This window comes from Lepus europaeus, chromosome 7, assembly GCF_033115175.1.
Source record: "Lepus europaeus isolate LE1 chromosome 7, mLepTim1.pri, whole genome shotgun sequence".
Classification (NCBI taxonomy): Eukaryota; Metazoa; Chordata; class Mammalia; order Lagomorpha; family Leporidae; genus Lepus; species Lepus europaeus.
The window spans coordinates 53,242,873-53,262,195 of NC_084833.1; the positions used below are offsets into that span (position 1 = coordinate 53,242,873).

The following is a 19,323-nucleotide window of genomic DNA, read 5'->3' on the forward strand; positions in this document are numbered from 1 at the left end:
GTGTTGACCTCCTTCAACTCGACTACTGTTCCCATCTCATCAGTTCACTCTGCCTTTTTACTGAAATTACAGTATCCTGTTTCACTCTATCAGGCACTGAAAGCAAGAAGCTCCTCCTTTTCTATTATGAAACAATCTTCTCTACTCTTGGTAGGTATACTACGCTTGCAGTCAGAAACAGCAGTTAAACACAGAACAAAACGACAAACCAGAGCGGAAGGTACAGACGGAGGAGCGGGTATGAGAACTTGACCTCCTACTCTTACACAACACTAAGGCCACCAACGGGACCCAGTCTGCCCCAGGCCTCCCTGCTTGCCAGGAAGTGAGTCCTTGAAAGCAGAAACCTTATCTCTTAACTCTTAGGAGGGCACATCCCAGGCAAGCAGGCTTGATTCAGAACCAGACGGCTGTCCTCTGATGTAAGGCAATCCAAGCGACGCAAAGGACGCACCATCACACATGCCCGACGTTTCCCTCTGAGCACATCACCAATTCCATGAATGCAGACTTGCAGCATGACTTCAGTCAGACGTAGCTGAAAAGCTACACAGTTTACACGGAACAAAAATCAGCCAGAAAAATACCTCAGAAAAACTGTTTCTCCTTGTGGACCTCGAGAGACTCTTCAGACACTATGGAATTTAAATATATTCCAACTGCAGTGCCAACACTGGCTGATATTATTTTCTAACTCCACCTTTCTTAAAAGGGAACATGGGTAACAACCTGATACTGACATATTGATAGGATTCTCCTAAATCAGATTTAGTATCTCCGCATCTCTTATAGGAACTTCCCAGTAAACACAGCTTATCACAAATGATGTGATGTTTCAACACAAGTTATAAAGTGTCCTACTTAAAGACGACAAATCTATTCTCAACCCAGGTTCTTCATCCACAAAGTTTAATGACTAAAATAACACAACAAAATGAACAAATGTTTTATTGGCATGTTCATGTGGTAAACAGCATCTGGCATGACAAAGTTTTACCAAAACCATTTTATTGATTTTTATAAATTAGATGGCATTTCAAAACTTACGTAGAATTGTGTTCATTGAATACTTTTACTTAGCAAAGCAAAAAACTTTCTGATTCTAATGAGTTTGCAATGAAATCATGTTGACTGCATCAGTTTGTACCACAGCCTGATCTTACTAGCAACTTCATTCAATGTGATGTTAAGACGTTTCCCCAAAGTTAAACTACATGTAACTACAAATTGGCTTTAAAAATTAAAATGGGACTTACAAGCATTTTAGAAGTTTCAGACTTGAAGTAAATCTTCAAAAATAAATGTACAAAGAGAACCAGAAGGCGTTGAACAGAAAAGCCTTATTAACAAGGGCAAATACAAACCTACGGGACCCAGCACTGAGGAACCTCACTGAGGGTGACATTTACATAGATTGCTTTACTTCTCAATGTACACAAATGTACATAATGGATGATACGTGAAAAGAATAACCATGGGAAACAGGTGAGCTGCAACTAGGATAACTCAATGGGATCATTTTATTTACATGCCGAAATGAACGTGTGAAACATATTCTCTACATCCATAACGTAAGTACAATCAGGTATAATTACAATACCACAGCAACTGTAGCTGCCACCTGCTGAGAGCGGTCTAAGGGAAATGAACTGATGTGCCAGAATAATGTTCTTAATACTCTGCAAACAATGGAACAAAATAAAAGCACAACTTCACAATTCTTTTCTGGGTTACGGCTGGTTCTAAGAATTTCTTTCTTCAACTCTTATTTTTGCTGCTGTCCAAGAGTCAACACATGTTGCATTAACTTCTGAATTATCAATGAGGTAATGTGTGTATCAGTGAAATAAACAGAAAATCCATTCATTCATGGCCTTTGCACAGCTTTTATTATGAAGCTATGAGCATCCTGTTGGAGGCTAGTTTTACTAGCGGCTATGTGCACATCTGTCCGCAATAGAAGAAGTTTGCTCATCCCCCTTCCCCCTTTTCTAGTAGCAGGTTTTGCTTTTTGTTTTTGTATTTTTTATTTTTGCACATCCCTTTTCACTTTACAGTACATTTGACTATAGTGCACAACATGATTCCAAGTCAAAACAGTGGCCCATCGGGCACTGAGCTTCTGATTGGTGAAGGGCAGTCCAATCAGTGCTGGTGTCATGGGTTACCCCAACCATGTCCGGCCATAATGGCACTACACAGTAGTAGTGAACCATCTAATTAAAACCAAAAATCCCCCAGGGAAAATGCTACACTAGCAGAGTCAGTCTTGAGTCAGATCTTTATTTGGTGCTCCATCCAGATATATTTTTAGTGCTTTCTCTTTACGAGGGGAGTATGTTACACGATGTCCAGTCTTCTGGAGTCGACTGCTTTCTTTTTTCATCAGTTCGTTTCTTTGCTCATCTGTCAACTCCATTACTTCTTCTGTTTTATCCCTATATTTAAAATATTACATTTGAGATCAGTGTGGCTAAGTGCCTCTATTATTTACTGCTTGAATGCTATGATGTTCCCCAGCAAGATAATGAAATCTGCCTGTCACTGGTGAAGTTATATAATCTCATATATTAGGGCATCTGAGATTCCTAATGTGTTTATCAAATTAACGTATTGCTAACTTTTAGAAATGGCACAGAATTTCCATGTTATTATTAGTAGTAATAAATAGCTGTCATTATTGAACATCTTTTGTATAACAGGCACCATGCCAGATATTTTAAATGCCCTAGACCTAATTCTCATAAAATCTTCAAGGCAGATTATCATTGCCATTTTACAGATGAGAAGCTAGGGAAATAACAAAGCTAGCCTTGAACCCACATCTGCCAGATTCCAATGACTAGTCTTTCTCCTCTGTATCTATATTGTCTAATATGGTAGCCATTAGACATGTGTGGCTACTACTGAGCACTTGCAATATGCATGGCCCACATTAACATGTGCTAGAAGTATAAAATATACGGCATATTTTTAAGACTTAGGACCAGAAAAACAATATAAACTATCTCATAAATGACTTTCTATATTGATGACATGTAATGACAATATTTTGGATGCAATGGATAAAAATACTTTACTAAAATTAATTTCACCTGTTCCTTTTTACTGTTTTCAATGTGGCTACTAGAAAACTTCAAATTATAATGTGTGGTTCTCATTGTATTTCTACTGGTTAGGGTTGCTCTATAACAAAACAGTAGTAAAGACATTTAGGGCAAGGTATTTATGTACACCAAAAATGTTTTATCAAAGCAACAAAACATTGTGAATGTTACCTATAAAATATGACTGCACCATCATCACAGATATAAAGAGGCCAGACATTCAGGGTAGAAACTTTAGGATTCCAGTCCAAATCCTGATGAATGTCAAGGACAGATATATCACAGGGAAAAGTTCCTCTACCCTAAGGAGAGAAGAATGAATGAATAAATCCTTCCATCAGCCACAGTCACTGTGCATTAACACATTGGTGCAAACATTGTTAGCACTTTACCTTCGCAAATTCAATATCTTCCAAAGGAATCCCACTTATTTCACTAAGCTGAAAAAAAAAATCATATGAATTCATTTTAAAAATAAATTTGCTTAGAAAAGTTTATTTTCCTTTTATTCCACAAACAGAAATAGCTTGACTTTTTTCTTTTTTAAAGATTTATTTATTTATTTGAAAGTCAGAGTTACATAGAGAGGAGAGGCAGACAGAGAGAGAGGTCTTCCATATGCTGGATCACTCCCCAATTTATGCTGGATCACTCCCCAGTTGGCTGCAACAGGTGGAGCTGTGCCGATCCGAAGCCAGAAGCTTCTTCCGGGTCTCCCATGTGGATGCAGAGGCCCAAGGACTTGGGCCATCTTGTACTTCTTTCCCAGGCCATAGCAGAGAGCTGGATCGAAAGTGAAGTAGCCAGGTCTCGAACCTGGTGCCATATGGGATACCGGAACTGCAGGTAGCAGCTTTACCCATTATACCACAGCGCCGGGGCCCCAGCTTGACTCTTTTCTAAAAACACTTATCCCCCCCAAAAAAAACCTCAAAACAGCCTATGTCTGTAATAAAAAACTAGAAGGAAAAGCAGAAAATAGAATTCTCTCTTTGGGCCACTCTGCAAATACTACATCCCAGAAATTTAGTTGGTACATTCCTTTCAGACTTTATCGTATACCCATACATATTATATTCATACATCTATGATACGTGAAATTGTATTAATAAAATAATCTCTATATGATTTTATACAGCATATACAGAAGAACAGGAGGATGTAGAGTAGCTTCATTCTCTTCAAGGCTGAGCAGTATGCCATTTTCAATTTTTCCAGGTTACCATGCTATACCATTTATCTCCATGAACATCTTGGTATATTTCTACAAATAGATCAAATTTTTGCATGTAGAACTGCACATTTGAAATGCTGACAAAAATGTCAAACTCAATCATGGGAAAAATTCTACCAATTTAAAATTTAACCCTTGCCAAAGACGAATAATATTGCCTGTTTCCCTCAGGTCTTGACGACTCTTGGTATTTTCTGACTTTTTAAATCTTCACCAATTTAAAGAGGTGAAAAAGTATCATTGTTTTAATTTGTTTTCTTCGATGAACTGCCTATTCATCTGCCTATATTAATGCTAAACTAAGGTAGTGGCACCTTATATATTATGGACATATTTCATTAATGTTTCAAATAATTTTCTCCCAAATGCTCATGGGTTGTTTGCTAAATACTTCTTTGGGGGGGCTGCGTAGAAAAGTTACACTTTCATGGGGCAGATTTTTTCAATTTCTGGTTTTTGGTATTATACTTACAAATATCTTTCTCTAGATCATGTAAATATTTTTAATATCCACTACTTTAATGTAGATTTATCGTTTTATTTTTATATGCATTTAAAACACCTGGGATTTATTTCTGTGTATCATGTGACACACAGAAATACATCTTTTTCATGATTTAATCCCTGATTGAACAACTCACCCTTTCCCCAGAGATCTGTAGAGTTCCTGCCTTAAAACATAAAATACAAAATGCAAAATAAATCTTCATCTGGATTTTTTAACTCAGTTTTACGTAATCTGGTTTTTATAGACATATAACAACTTACTATACTAATTTCTTGCTACTTAGGACAAAGCTGATTGCTTTCACTTGCAACAGAAGGCACACTTCTGGATGGTCAAGAGCCAATTTTGGGGTCAGCACTGTGGCACAGCAGGTAAAGCAGCCACCTGCAATGCTGGCATCCCACGTGGATGCCGATTCTAGTCCTGGCTGCTCCACTTCCGATCCAGCTCTCTGCTATGGCTTGGGAAGGCAGTGGAAGATGGCCCAACTCCTTGGGCCCTTGCACTTGCATGGGAGACCCAGAAGGAGCTCCTTTCTGGCTCCTGGCTTCAGATCTGTGTAGCTCCAGCCATTGCGGCCATTTGGGGAGTGAACCAGTGGATGGAAGACTTTTTTCTCCCTGTGCCTCTGCCTCTCTGTAACTCTTTCAAATAAATAAATAAATCTTAAAAAAAAAAAAAAAAAGAGCCAATTTCTCAAAGCCTCAAGAGCCGTAAGAAATAAAAAGAGCGCAGCAAAACGTGTGACAGAGATCAAGAAAGCATGACTACTGCCATCAGTGTTAGGTCCTCATTTTCAAGGCTGACCTCGTGCAACAGAGTGAAAAATGGGTACCGTCTCATGTGTTTATAATGAACTTGCCTTCTCCCGCAGTTCATCAACACTACTGCTTTCCAATACAACCTCCTGAAAGGGATCCAGCTTCATCTCTGAGGGCCTCCACCGGCGTGACAGAACTGCAAGCTGTGACATGGACTTCATCTTCTCCACTCCTAAGAATATGCAAGATTATGTCAACTTTCTGCTTTCTCCAGCAGTGCAAAATTTGACTTTTCCCACAGTGCTGAGTAAACAAAAACATTTACTCCAAGTGGGCACAAATCAAAGGAATTATATAAGGAGTGTTGAGAATGAAGTATTGACTCGCTTCCCTTAGCCTCAGAAGATAGTTCTTTGGCAAGTGCTCCCTCTTCCACTCCCCACTGCTCCTATTAGACACTGCTTTACTGACCACTCTTCTCTGATCTCCAATCTTTGCTTCTCCTTTGGCAGCTCTCCCAATCAAAAGAACAATCAAATCTTCGGTACTTCATCTTTTTTCACTCAAGCTGTGAGTGAATGATTGCTTCCTTTTCATTTCCTCCCAAATTTAATGATTCTTCAAAATCTCGTTCAATTGGTGTATCTAAAAGCAACTTCTGATTTGTCTGTTGGTATCTATCTTTGAGAATAACAGATTTGTAGTTCTGTTTTTCCCCACAGATTGTGTGTACAGAGGGCAATCACTGGCTTTTACTCATTTTGTAGCATGAGGGACTGACAGGGTCCAGCATATTACAGGTCAATAAATGTTTCTTGGATTTAACCACCAACTTATTTCTCATTCACTTATTCTGATGCTAAAATACACAATGGAATGGTTCTGATGCAGGTGCCCATCATCTAGTATCATTTTCCAGTTAATCCTTCTCTGCTAATACCTACTCAACGCTTCCTGCAAGGGTGATGTCCACGTCCTTCGTCACTTCTTCTCTGCTCCCCAGACAGTGATCACTAAGGCCCCGACACACGGAGGAGGAGAGCGATGCAGAGCACTCACCTCCACACCACAGGAGTCGTGTCCTGGTGGTTCACTGCCTCCACGGTTAGCTTGTCAATCAGTCAGAATTGCAACTATCTACATTTAAATCGAATTAGCCCTGAAATAGCCTGAAATAGTGAGGTGGTACTATTACTGTAACCTCAAAAGGCTAACATCCAGAACTGATATGTTAATTTCCATAGAAAAAAGGGGAAACTAAAATCTTCTTAAGCAAAAGCAAAGTCGTAAGAGAATCCCCACAGCCAACTATTCCTCTACTACTTCCTTCAAAAAACCAATCTTTGAATATACCAATGTTGATAACTAAAGCCTGGAGGCGTGACAAACACAAGTGTTTTTCCAGCTCTGTGTCAGGGCAAGCGTGTTATGAGCGCACCCCGCTCCCGACAACACATGTTGAAGTCCTGATCCAGGAACTTGAGGATGCGGCCTCACTTGGGAACAGGATCTTTACACAGGTAATCAAGTTAAAAATTAGGTCATTCGGGTGGGCTCTAATCCAACGCAACTAATGTTTTAGAAAAGGGGGAATTTCAGACACAGACAAGCCCACAGGGAAAGCAGTGAAAATGAAAGCAAAGACTGGGTGGATGCATCTACAAGCCAAGGAACGCCAGACAACCCACCAGAAGCTAGAAGCGAGCAGGGTACAGACTCTTCCTTACAGACCTTGGAAGAAACTAACCCTTCCTACCAACCCTTGATTGAAAACCTCCAGACTCCAGATATGTGACAATCAAGGTTTGATTAAGCCACTGCTTACGATCCTTTGTAATGGCAGTTTATGAAACTAATGTATAGTTACTGTTCTCAAGTGTTTGATAAATTATCAGTATCACATTCTCAATGTAAAATAAGTTATAAGGAATGCAATTTCCCTGTAAGAGGGAGTTAAGAGTCTCAAAATTAGAGAAAATAAGAGATACTTAAAAGGCAAATGGTACCCAACGAAAAACAGGAGAAAGCTAAAAACACTGGATGCTTTTTTAACAATAACTTAAGTAGTTACAGTGGAAGACAATAAAACTCCTGGGAATGGGATGTAGGAGGAATCACATCAATCCACAAAACAATGTCTTTATGTTTCATGAAACACAAAAACATCAAATTATATATTAGGCTTCTGGTAACTCACTACTTAAATAAAACCATGGATTCTGTTAGTTCTAGAGTATTGCCAATTGATATTTCCCCACAATAATGTTGATAATACCATCAAGAACTTCAAGGAAAACCTCCCAGTTGCTGGAAATATTAATATCTTCTTCATAAATATGATAATCCAAAAACACGGTGCCAGGATTCTTCCATGTTTTTTTCCGTAGACGAAACCTATAAACATGACGATATTTTAAAGTACTATAATCTGAAATTCTCACTTTAAAAACCGACATTAATCTGACACCAAGGAAAAATGAACTATGTTCAAATACAAAGTCAAATGGTTACTCATTAAAAATGTGTCAAGAAATGCTCCCAGTACTTCAAATTTAGTATCCTCTAGAGGAAATGGAAACAAAATTATAATATTCCAGCCAAGGCTATTAACTTAATTTTTAGCATTGTGACGAGTACCCAAGTTTGTAATTCTTCCAGTTTGAGAAAACCATGCCAGTTCCTATCGACTGAACATACAATCCTTTCTTCCAATCACAGATGACATTGTAATTTGACTTTACCTGTCAATACTGAGCTCTAAACCACACTGCTCCCTGAGTTGAGGAACTAACTCCTCTTTCGATTGCCGCACAGTCATTCCTTTAGCAAACACAGCATCTAGCAGAAACTTGCATGGCTAGGAATATAAACATAAACAATTAGACTATGACACAATAAGGATTATCAAGACATTTTACTTGACAAAGTGTGACAATGCAGGGCCCGAGTTTAGGAGTCTATTTTCCTAGTTACAAATCTTTTTTTTTTTTTTTTTTGACAGGCAGAGTGGACAGTGAGAGAGAGACAGAGAGAAAGGTCTTCCTTTTGCCGTTGGTTCACCCTCCAATGGCCGCCGCGGTAGCACGCTGCGGCCGGCGCACCGCGCTGTTCCGATGGCAGGAGCCAGGTGCTTCTCCTGGTCTCCCATGGGGTGCAGGACCCAAGGACTTGGGCCATCCTCCACTGCACTCCCTAGCCACAGCAGAGAGCTGGCCTGGAAGAGGGGCAACCGGGCCTAGTTACAAATCTTAGCTCCACTACTTACTAAGTCATTCATCTCGGTCAAGTTTACTTCCTTAGTTCTCTTATCTGTGAGTTGGAGGTAGCATCTTCCTCACTGAGTCATTGTGAAGATTAAATAGCATAATATATTTTTAATTCCCTTCTTGTAATAAGATTATCACCATTTTCAAAGTAAAAGAATACTTTATAGACTAAAATGAGGGAAATGCATATTAAATCTCCAAATATATTAATTAGTTGTCCCAAAAGAGACTTAATATATTCAGATCCTGAACCCAGAACCAACATATGAAGGAGCTTCAGAAAGTTCATGGAAAAACGTGTGTATCTTAATTTCATTTCTACACAAACTTATTGAAGTCCCTGCGTAAGTCAAATGGTAATACTGGGTCACATAAAACATATGATGGGTATCTGATAAAATGTTTGTTGAGGCCGGCGCTGCGGCTCAGTAGGCTAATCCTCCGCCTTGCGGCGCTGGCACACCGGGTTCTAGTCCCGGTCGGGGCACTGATCCTGTCCCGGTTGCCCCTCTTCCAGGCCAGCTCTCTGCTGTGGCCAAGGAGTGCAGTGGAGGATGGCCCAAGTTCTTGGGCCCTGCACCCCATGGGAGACCAGGATAAGCACCTGGCTCCTGCCATCGGAACAGCGCGGTGTGCCGGCCGCAGCGCGCCTACCGCGGCGGCCATTGGAGGGTGAACCAACGGTAAAGGAAGACCTTTCTCTCTGTCTCCCTCTACTGTCCACTCTGCCTGTCAAAAATTAAAAAAAAAAAAAAAAAGTTTGTGTGAATGAATAAAGGCATTTTATGAAAATGTTATGGTTTCTCTATTTGCCTAAATCCCCAATAAACATGTTAGAAATATCTTGAAAACAGGGTGTTTGCATTATTCTTTTGGATGTTCACCACAGGTGCTATACAGCACAGGAACTAAAATATTTTACTGATTAATCTCTAATAGCTTGTTTAGACCCTTAATCTACCATTTGCAAGTTGTGTGCTCTTGACCAAGATACTTCTCTGTTCCTTAGTTTTTTCATCTCTAGAATGTTTATATTGCAGAGTTAACCAATGAGGATTAAATGAGTTAGTATTACAAGTACTTAGAGCACACAATAATATATAAAGACATGTTCAAAATACTAAAATGATTCAGGACCTAAGAAGTATCTGTAGATTCTACGGGTTAATCTATAGCATTAGGACTTATCCCAGAAAGCAAACACAAATTCCTTTTAAAATCAGAAACATTCTGCTTCACTCCAGCACTGCAGCAACACTTTAAAGCAAGAGGATGACAATGGCCTGTGGGCCAAATTCACTGTTGTGTTTTTGTAAATAAAGTTTTACTGGGACACAGTCATTTCCAATTGGCGATGGCAGAACACAGTAGCCGCAAGAGACAATAATCTATAAATCTACAATAGTAAAAAGAAACATGTAATAGTTTCTGTATCATGCTTTCAGTAACGCAAAAAGTGGCCTTACATTGCTCTTCAATGTATTACTTACCTCTTGTTCATTGACTAAAAGCTGGTATACTTTAACTCTGTATTCTCCTTTTTTAAGTGCTCTCCCCAGTCTAATTGTAATCTATAAATTAAAAACATGTTTTCAGAAATAGCATCTTAGGAGAATAAACAACCCATTTTCACCCCACAGTTTAGTTTTCCAAAATTCTCTAGATTATGGGCTGTTTGAGAACAGGTTTCTCTTTTACCTCTGAGTTCCCAGCACCTAAAATAGTAACTAACACACAGTTAACATCTCAGAAATGTTAGATGAAAACCACCACCGAAATACCCCAAAAAAATCACTAAATATCAAAGACAAATGACCCTTTTAGGGTATCTACTTCACCTTACTTGGAAGTAGTACTCAAATGTTCTCAAATCTATCATTTAAAATATTCTAATTATTCAAGGATTATTTTAATCAACCTTATTGTCATCTGAAAATGATGAAAGTGTCTCATTCAGTCGGACGCTCTCAAACTCTTGATTGCTGGCATATACTCGAAAGACCTTGAAGTGAGAGGACAAAACTCCAACAAAGGGCTCTAAATGTTGTTTGAAAGCTGCCAGAGTAATTCTTTTATCAACATGCACCATCAACCCTAAGCATAAAAAAAAACCAAAACAAAATAGGAACAAAAATGTAAAAGAAAACCTCTTTTGAGTATAAATAAAACAGGTCATATGCTTCTTATTATAATATAATCAGGAAAAAGTACCCCCTTTAGCTAATGTATACACTGAATAGTCAAAATACATGGACACTGAGTATGATCTGATACCTTTAAACATTCTGAGATACTTAAGTGGTTATTTACTTAGGTCACAGCTCTACCTGTGATAGTGTAGTCTCTGGCTGGGATCCAACCCTGCCTCCTGTGTTTACTTACTGGTGGGACACAGAGAAAGACAACAGCCTCCATACCTCTGTTTCTCTATTAGAAAATTGGAGATAATAACAGTATTTACCTCACACTGTGAATTCAATGAAGCAAAAACATTTATCATGCTTTCAGCATGGTGCCAGATACATAGTAATTGCCTCTGGAATTGAGTTCTGGGATTTTGACTAGAAAAATGTTTAAAGGCTAGTATAGGAAGATGCTTTATCACATGGTTGGACTGTAAGAGAAAATATCTAAACGGATCAGGAACAACCAACTCGCCCAGGTCTAAACTTAAGCACTCTTTGCACTGTAATTGGACTATCTGAGATCGGCTATATTGTTTTCCCCAATACTTAGTATTTTGATTTATTTTGGTCCCTCATTTTATATGCCACTCATGAGGATACTTCTGGAATGCTTCTACTTATCCTGGTCCATCTCCTAGCAAAAAGCAGAAACTTAACTGTTTCTCTCTGTTGTCACCAGGCAGTGTGGAATACAAGAGCAGCCATGCTGCCTCAGGCCTATGGTCCACCTGCAGCCAGAAGGCTCCCTCTGTGGTAGACCAGATTTCTCTATGATCTCTTTCACAGCTGAAGGATGAGACCCCTCAGATACCTCTCCTAGGTTCACACTCCCAGGTCATCTCAATTCTTGACTGATAAATTTTTCAACTAATGTTTACTGCTTTCCTAGTTTTAAAGACTCATTATAGAAAATGTGACAAGTACAAATTAGAAGAAAAGATATTGAAAGTAATGTACTTTGTTTACTATATACATTCAAGGCAGCAATTCTGGGGTGGGCATCTGGTATGGTGGTTAGGGCACCACTCAGGATGCACACATCCCATATAAGAGTGCGCAGGCTCGAGTCTTGGTCTGTTCCTGATTCTAGCTTCCTGCTAATGTGTGCTCTTAGGGGGCAGTGGTACTGACTCAAGTACTTGAGTTTCTGCCACCCACATGGAGACCTGAATTGAGTTCCAATTCCTGGTTTTGGCCTGGACCAGCCCCGGTTGTTGTGGGCATTTGAGTGAACTAGTGGATGCAGATCTGTCTCTGTTTCTCTGTTTTTCAAATAAATAAAATAAATTTAAATGCCAATTTTTTAAAGCAAATATTTATTTCATTTACTTCAAAGGCCAAAACGCACAGAGAGATGTCCCACATGCTGGTTGACTCAAAATGCCCACAATAGCTAGGGCTGTTCTAAGCTGAAGGCAGGAGCCAAGAACTCAGTCTGGATCTCTGATATGGATAGCAGAACCACAAATACTTGCATCATTTCCTGCTGTCTCACAGAGTATGTAACAGCAGGAAGTTGGAACGGAGAGCAGAGCTGGGACTGAAATCCAGGCACACTGATACCGATGCAGGCATCCCAAGTGGCAGGCAATTTAACCACTGTGCTAAAAGCATACCCCAAAGATGTCAATTTTTAGGCTTTAAGTGGTACCCTTAAATGTTAATAATCAGTGTTTGGCAAAGAAGCCTCTATTTATGTTGTACAGCAAGGTACTTCTTAAGAGAAGGGTTTAATGGAGACATTTCCTAACTAGAAACCAGAAGCCCATGACTGGGTATCAGTGTTGTCATTTCATGTGATAACCGGCCGTAGGCAGGTCTGCCGGTCTTCCCAAGCCTCACTTTCCCCACGTGATCACAATAGCAGTCTCAGGGATTGTTATGACAAGAGCAGGAAATTCAAAAACATTACTAAAATAGTAGCCATCCCTGCCATTTTTGTTCCTCTCCTAATCTCTAGCAGTGGCATGTCACAGGGAGACACAAATACTGACGGGCACGGTGCGGGACGGTGATTAGGAGCCAGGGATTCCGGGGGTCGACGGCCTGTCCTGAATGAACCTCCTGACTTTTCTTCATATATTAGATTTGTGACTTTGCCTTCTTAACTTCTGTGCTCTTCAATTACCTCTACTGTAACACACATTCAATAGTATTTATACCTCATAGTGCATTTCTGAGTCAATGCACGTTAAATGCTTAGAACAGCCTTGGCAAAGAATGTTGCCAGAATTTACTGGAGTTTTAGAGACCACCGTCATGCCATTTTTTACATCTACCCCTTGAGACTAAACAGTCATTCCTTATAGCACACTTCAAAATATTGTTAGGGTTTTTTTTTTTTTTTTAATATTTAACAAGTGATAACCAAAACCGTACAAAGCAATTTCAGTGCCAATGCACTTTATCTTTTATTACCTTGGCTTTCCTAGTCATTCACGAGTTCCTACATTCTACAACCAGGTCAGCCTGGCACAGTATTTTCAAAGAACAATCTGTAATTACTCCCTGGAACTCTTCCTGGGTCACTTGACTATAGTCTGTGATCTGAGGGAGCTGCCTATGCTGGGCAGAGCAGTCACTTTTCCGACTTCAGTTCCATGTACTGCTACTATACGCCACCATACTTTATGACTATGAAGAAGCCCACTATTATCACTGCAGCACTTTCAGATCCTGAAGGAACTGCGATGTACCACTCCAGCAGAGACTCCTGCAAAAACTGGTGCTGGCTGTCCTCCCTACGCCCCTACCTCTACATCAGTTTCCCAAAGAGTTTTCACTTTTTTGTTTCAAACAAGCCTTCTGCATCACTTCTGAAAGCTTAAATGTATTGTAGCAAATGATTTTTCTTCACCACCTACTTACTATTCCCACAACCACTAGGAAATTAGCCTGCTCGAAGTTTCTGGTGGCCAGCAATGTTCCTTTTCAAGATCTTATTCACTCTTCTAAGACAGAAATGAGACCCTTCAAATTGGGAGTCTAAATGTTCTCACTAAATTCTGCCTAAAGTTCACAGTATCACCCAGTTACAATTTTACCAGTGCATTCTACCACAGACCAGTTAAAGATGTTCCCACCCTTTACCTAAAGAGGACGTAGGTGGAATTCTCCCAATGAGCCTGATGCGTTGAGTGCGCTAAGAAAGCAGAGTAGCACCTGACTCTTCTCCCTACTATGATGGAGTGAAGAGTAGGAACAACAAGGCTGGCAGCTAGAGGGTGGCTGCTGGGCCAGAATATCAGGGTTCTATACTAGCACTGCAACCTACCAGCCTGTGTGACCTCAGGCCAATTACTCCACCTGTCTGAGCAGGTTACTTCATAAGTGAAAACTGTCTAATACTACCAATTTCACACAGCTGCTAAGAGAACTAAATGATACAATGGAAGCTATAAGCCTTATGAGGTAAAAGTTCCACAGGACCAGAGCATCACTGTAACATACGTTTTCTATCTCTGCTTTGGCACACCAACCAACATTTGCACTTGTGTTTCTGTAATATACATTTGTGGGTGTCAAATGATTGCAGCCTTGCACAGCCTTAACTTTACAAAACACAACTCAACTTTGTGCTGTCATGACATTTCATAACATCTACCACTTCCTTTCTAAAGACAGAATGCTGAGGCTGCAGGCACACAGCGAGGTGGCATTTGTAGTGGGTAGCTGTGCACTTGCCCTATCAGATGAAGCCTGAAACTGCACCTTGGTCATCTCAACATCCAATGGCTGCATGGGGCCATATCCAGAATGGATGAAGGGAAATATCAGCTGCTGGGTGGATGGATGAGGAGTGGGGCTCTCTTCCACACACACAAAAAGCAAGAGCACTGTATCTCAAGTCTGGAGCTCTAGTAATGGTCCCACTACTTACTAGCTGTCTCTGTACTTCTGGGCAAGTTATTCATCCTCTACATTTGTCAAATGAGGATATCCATGTTTGCTTTAATAACTTCAGAGAAAGTTTAAATGAGTTTGGAGAAATGAAATAAAAATGCAAGGAATAATATTGATATTTCCTTTGTTAAATACTAATGCAAAATATTTCGTTTTCAGCTATTCCTCTTTTATACTTGAAAAATGATTCTGTATCTTGAAATGGGTTGTCTTTAAATCTGTGGCTGATATTAGTCTGAGGTCTATAAAAGTTCTTTTAAGTCTTATGCTATGTTGATTTGCTATTGCTCTTCCCAAATGCCCCAAATGACAGATCTCTTCTATTTTTTCTCCTTTTGAGATTTATGTAATTTGGAGTTTCTAGTTTGTGCTTTGCCTAGAGTTACTTCCAAATAACAAATTAAAAAAAAAAAAAGCAACAAAATGCCTTTTGTCTTACTTTCTCAGTAAATTAATGATAAATGTTTTAGGAAGTTTAGAGAAAGGAGTGGTTTGCACTGAGTTGGTGAGAAGGGTGAGTAAGCACAAGTGAAAACATTTTTCTAGACATCAAATACCAAATTTTCTAAAGCACCCGGGCTTTAAATTTTTTTGATATATTATTCACTTTTAAAAACTATTCCTTAGTTTTTTACTTAATACTTTTAATACTACATACTGTTTTAACTGCTTATTTCACCAGTTGTGATATAATTACTGTCTAATGCACTGCATAGGGCTAAGCACTGTTCACCATGACTGCATCAAAAATGAAAGAAAGGTCAAAAGAGAATAATCTTATAATCCAGGAAGTTACAGGCAGTCTTAGAACTAAATTCCTAATTATAAACTAAAAATTTAAATAAACTAAGAATTGAAGCTGTTTAAAGCAGCCCTTTTCTTTGGAAGTACATACATTTGTGTCCTTCCCCAGAACCTTCATCGGCAGCACAGGGCTCTGCTCTGAAATACATGTACTGCACTTCTCCCCTACTCTTGCCACTCTCATCATATTCACTATCAGTTCCGGAGTCTTCTTCTGCTGTATCCCATGTCTCTTTTTTCCCTTCATTTGCTTTAGTTCTTCTACTACTTGTGATACTATGGGAGTCAAGTCCATTAGCCAAAGGGATCTGGGTATTATCTGCATTGCACAAAGTATCACTGCTGTGACTGGAGCTGAGAATATCACTGTCCACTGAACTTGTACTCCTGTCATTGTTCACATCTGAGTCTGATCGCTCTTCAGATTGAAAATTCTCTGGATCAGAAGTCTGAATATGCTGTTCAAGTTCTCTATTATCCACTGATGCGGAAGAGTCCCTCTCATTGAGAGGTGATTCAATGTTTTCAAAGTCACTTGTCTCAGTGCTTTTGCTGCTGTCCCCATTATCTCCATCCTGCTGTTGCTGCAGTGACAAACTTTTGAGTTTTTCAGTGCTTTCTTCTAGGATAGCTTCCACAGACTTCAGACTGCCCACAGGTCCTTGGAGTCTTTCACAATCATCATCCACATTACCAGAATCACCCCCAGCTTTCTGGTATGCTGTCCTTTTGGAACAGGATCCTGGAGATTGTTCAGGGAGCAAAACAAATAATCTGATTGTATTTGCATGCCGATCCAGGAGTTTCCATAAATGGGAGTCTGTAAAGGCCATCTGGTAATCCAAAGTCTCAGAACTCTCAACAAACACCTAAATCACAAGTCAGAAGTTACATTACAAGTTAATTTTAATATCTTTTCATTCTCTGTAAGAATAATAGGACACCAATACAAGACTGAAAAGCAAATTAAAAAATTTGTCTTGATAAAGTTTCTGAAGGATATGTCTTGCTTTAGGGACTAAATAAAATTTAGGCTCATGTGTCTTTGTAACCAGTCATAAAAATACACTAACACAGGTGGACAGACACACCCTTAGTTATTGGTCTGTCCATTTTCAGATATATTTTGTATTATACATCCTCCTCCTTAGGAAGTCAAAGTTTAATCTAAGAATATACATAGGAACATGAATAAAGATACCTCAGCAATGCGAGGCCAAAATCTGGATTACAGAAAAATTTAATGAGCAAATAAACTGTAAGGACACATGGGGATCTATACCTTACAAGAGACTCAAGAGCTACATTATGGATTTGATTTGGATCCTTACTTTAAAAAAGTTTTATAAGATAATCAGAGAAATCTGAACACTGACTGATTGGATACTGGTTGACAGTGAGGTATTTTTAATTTTAAAGAATGCCAATCCTGAGGAGATGCATGTTTCTATTACTTGTAGATGAAGTGACACAATGCTGAGAAGTTAATCTGGGGGAAGTGGGTGACAAGAGTAAGTGTAGGAGCTGGGTGATGGGGATATGAGTGTCATCACACTACTCTCTTTACTCAGGTGTACATTTGAAATTTTTCATAGTAAAAAGGTTTTTTAAGAATTAAATGCATATACATAAAGTTGGCAATTACCAATAGCATGTTGGGTTTTACATGAGAAGATAACCTATTATTCAATAAATGTTACAAATTGGGATTACCAGCTAACTGCCTAGGGAAAATTAAATCCCTCCTGCACCTCTCACTCTAAGACAGTAATAGGGTAGATTACACTTTAATGTTACATGCATACACACCCCACAAAAGCACTAGAAGAAAATATAGTTGAATAAAAATTACACAATAATAAACTAATACAAAAACAGGCTAAGAGATACTAAAAATCAAATTCTGCTGAGAAGAATGAGACTGGAAAAGATGACAAATAAAAAATGTCAAACAAGGAAAACTTTGGAAGCAATTTACCTAGGGTGAACCAAGAACATTAGGAACAAACAGATGGAATACCTAACAATATCCAGAGACAACAAAAGAGGACCAGCCTGCTCCATTTCCGTTTCAACTGGGCTAAATGCAGAGGGCAAGGGAATAATGTGGAGTGAATTCAAAGAGCTCAGTTTTCTGGGGACAGGCCTGTGACTCTCACCATGAAGTACCGCTTTATGGGAGAAGTTCAAGAAAGAAAAAAACTTAGAGGACTTCAGCACTGTGGGTAGACATAGCTATGAAGGCTACAGCAACAAGACAAGGCTTCATCGCAGCAGGATAATATGGGAAGCTTGAAAACCAAATGGAGGTAGAAGAGGAAAAATACTCCAGATGGGGCACACACAAACAAAAACAAAGGGGAGGAGACCACCAAAACTGCTCTGGAGGACAGAAAGAAGACTGATCTGACCAGACTACAAAGGAAGGTGACTACTGGGAGGATGTGAGAATTTCAAATGGAAATTCAAGACAGATCTTGGACAGCCCGAGAGGCCAGGAACAAAACTGAACTTAATTCCACTTACTACCTGAATAGAAAACAGTAATGAGAAATTAAAGACATACCTTGTTACTTCTAAAAAAACCTTCAGCTTTCAAGGTTTTACTGGGCACACTGAGAAGACGCAAGTCATTATAGCAGCGTTCCAGCACTATTCTCATTGTTTCAGCAGGTAAATGGATGGCCTATAATTAAAGCAATTTCATCAAAAAGTACTCTGTACACAATAATGCTGCTTGACACAGAAATATGGGAGTGTAAGACTCTGATTAATTCTTCTTAAAAGTAGCAGAGAATATTGAGAGAAAAATAATTTTAGTAGAAGCTTTAAAATTTTTGGATAACCCAAGGAAAAATTATTATTCCAACTATCATTCATGGACTTCACACTAAAAATTCTATTTTTCTCAAAGTCTTAAAATAAATGAGGTCATCTGATTCCAAAGAAACTGAGTAACTGAGTCTTTAAGAGTCAACGTCAAATTAACATCCTTTTAACTTCTTGGTTTTTGATAAACTATTCTGTATTCTGTGAATAGTAGTTAATAATTTTACTGGTCAATTTTACTCTGTGTAAAATGAGATTAAATTGGTAAGTAAAATTTAAAGGCATTCTGAAATTCCACATCTTTAATTTTTGTGGTCATTTTGATGAATTCTACATGAAATGAACAGATGAAAATAATTATATTAAAAACAATCTGTTTTCAGTATAACATGGTATCAATTATGAATATCTAATTCTTAGTCAATCTAATTATACTCAAAACACCGCTTTGGCTAACTGTCTATATTCTCAAGATATATTTTTCCTCAACAAGATTATGAACTTCATCAAGGAAAGGACTATCACATGACTCTTGTATCTACCTCAGTGCTCGTATGCTAGATGACACTCATTCATTTTTTCACATCTAGCATTTAAAAAATGTAATATAGAGCAATTAAACTGGCATAGCACACATACACACATGCAAGTTAATCATAAGTTCGCAACTTGATCTGTTTCTTGGCTATTACTATTTTGGCAAGAGCAAAAGTTTTAGCGGCTGG

The 19,323-nt window shown here is 38.9% G+C and overlaps 1 protein-coding gene across 4 annotated transcripts in view; it reads right to left on the minus strand.

The window, feature by feature from the left end:
• Nucleotides 1-933: 933 nt before the first annotated feature.
• Nucleotides 934-19,323, minus strand: part of USP47 (ubiquitin specific peptidase 47) — a 113,711-nt gene continuing 95,321 nt past the window's right edge. For all 4 annotated transcript variants that reach the window (XM_062196495.1, XM_062196494.1, XM_062196493.1 and 1 more), the window contains 10 exons: nucleotides 18,336-18,455; nucleotides 15,861-16,638; nucleotides 10,795-10,970; nucleotides 10,367-10,447; nucleotides 8,352-8,467; nucleotides 7,886-8,004; nucleotides 5,712-5,842; nucleotides 3,500-3,547; nucleotides 3,279-3,409; nucleotides 934-2,438 (listed from right to left, as the gene is read on the minus strand). In XM_062196495.1, the coding sequence (XP_062052479.1) occupies nucleotides 2,264-2,438; nucleotides 3,279-3,409; nucleotides 3,500-3,547; nucleotides 5,712-5,842; nucleotides 7,886-8,004; nucleotides 8,352-8,467; nucleotides 10,367-10,447; nucleotides 10,795-10,970; nucleotides 15,861-16,638; nucleotides 18,336-18,455 (1,875 nt within the window). In that variant the 3' untranslated portion in view covers nucleotides 934-2,263. The remainder of the gene's footprint in view (nucleotides 2,439-3,278; nucleotides 3,410-3,499; nucleotides 3,548-5,711; nucleotides 5,843-7,885; nucleotides 8,005-8,351; nucleotides 8,468-10,366; nucleotides 10,448-10,794; nucleotides 10,971-15,860; nucleotides 16,639-18,335; nucleotides 18,456-19,323) is intronic.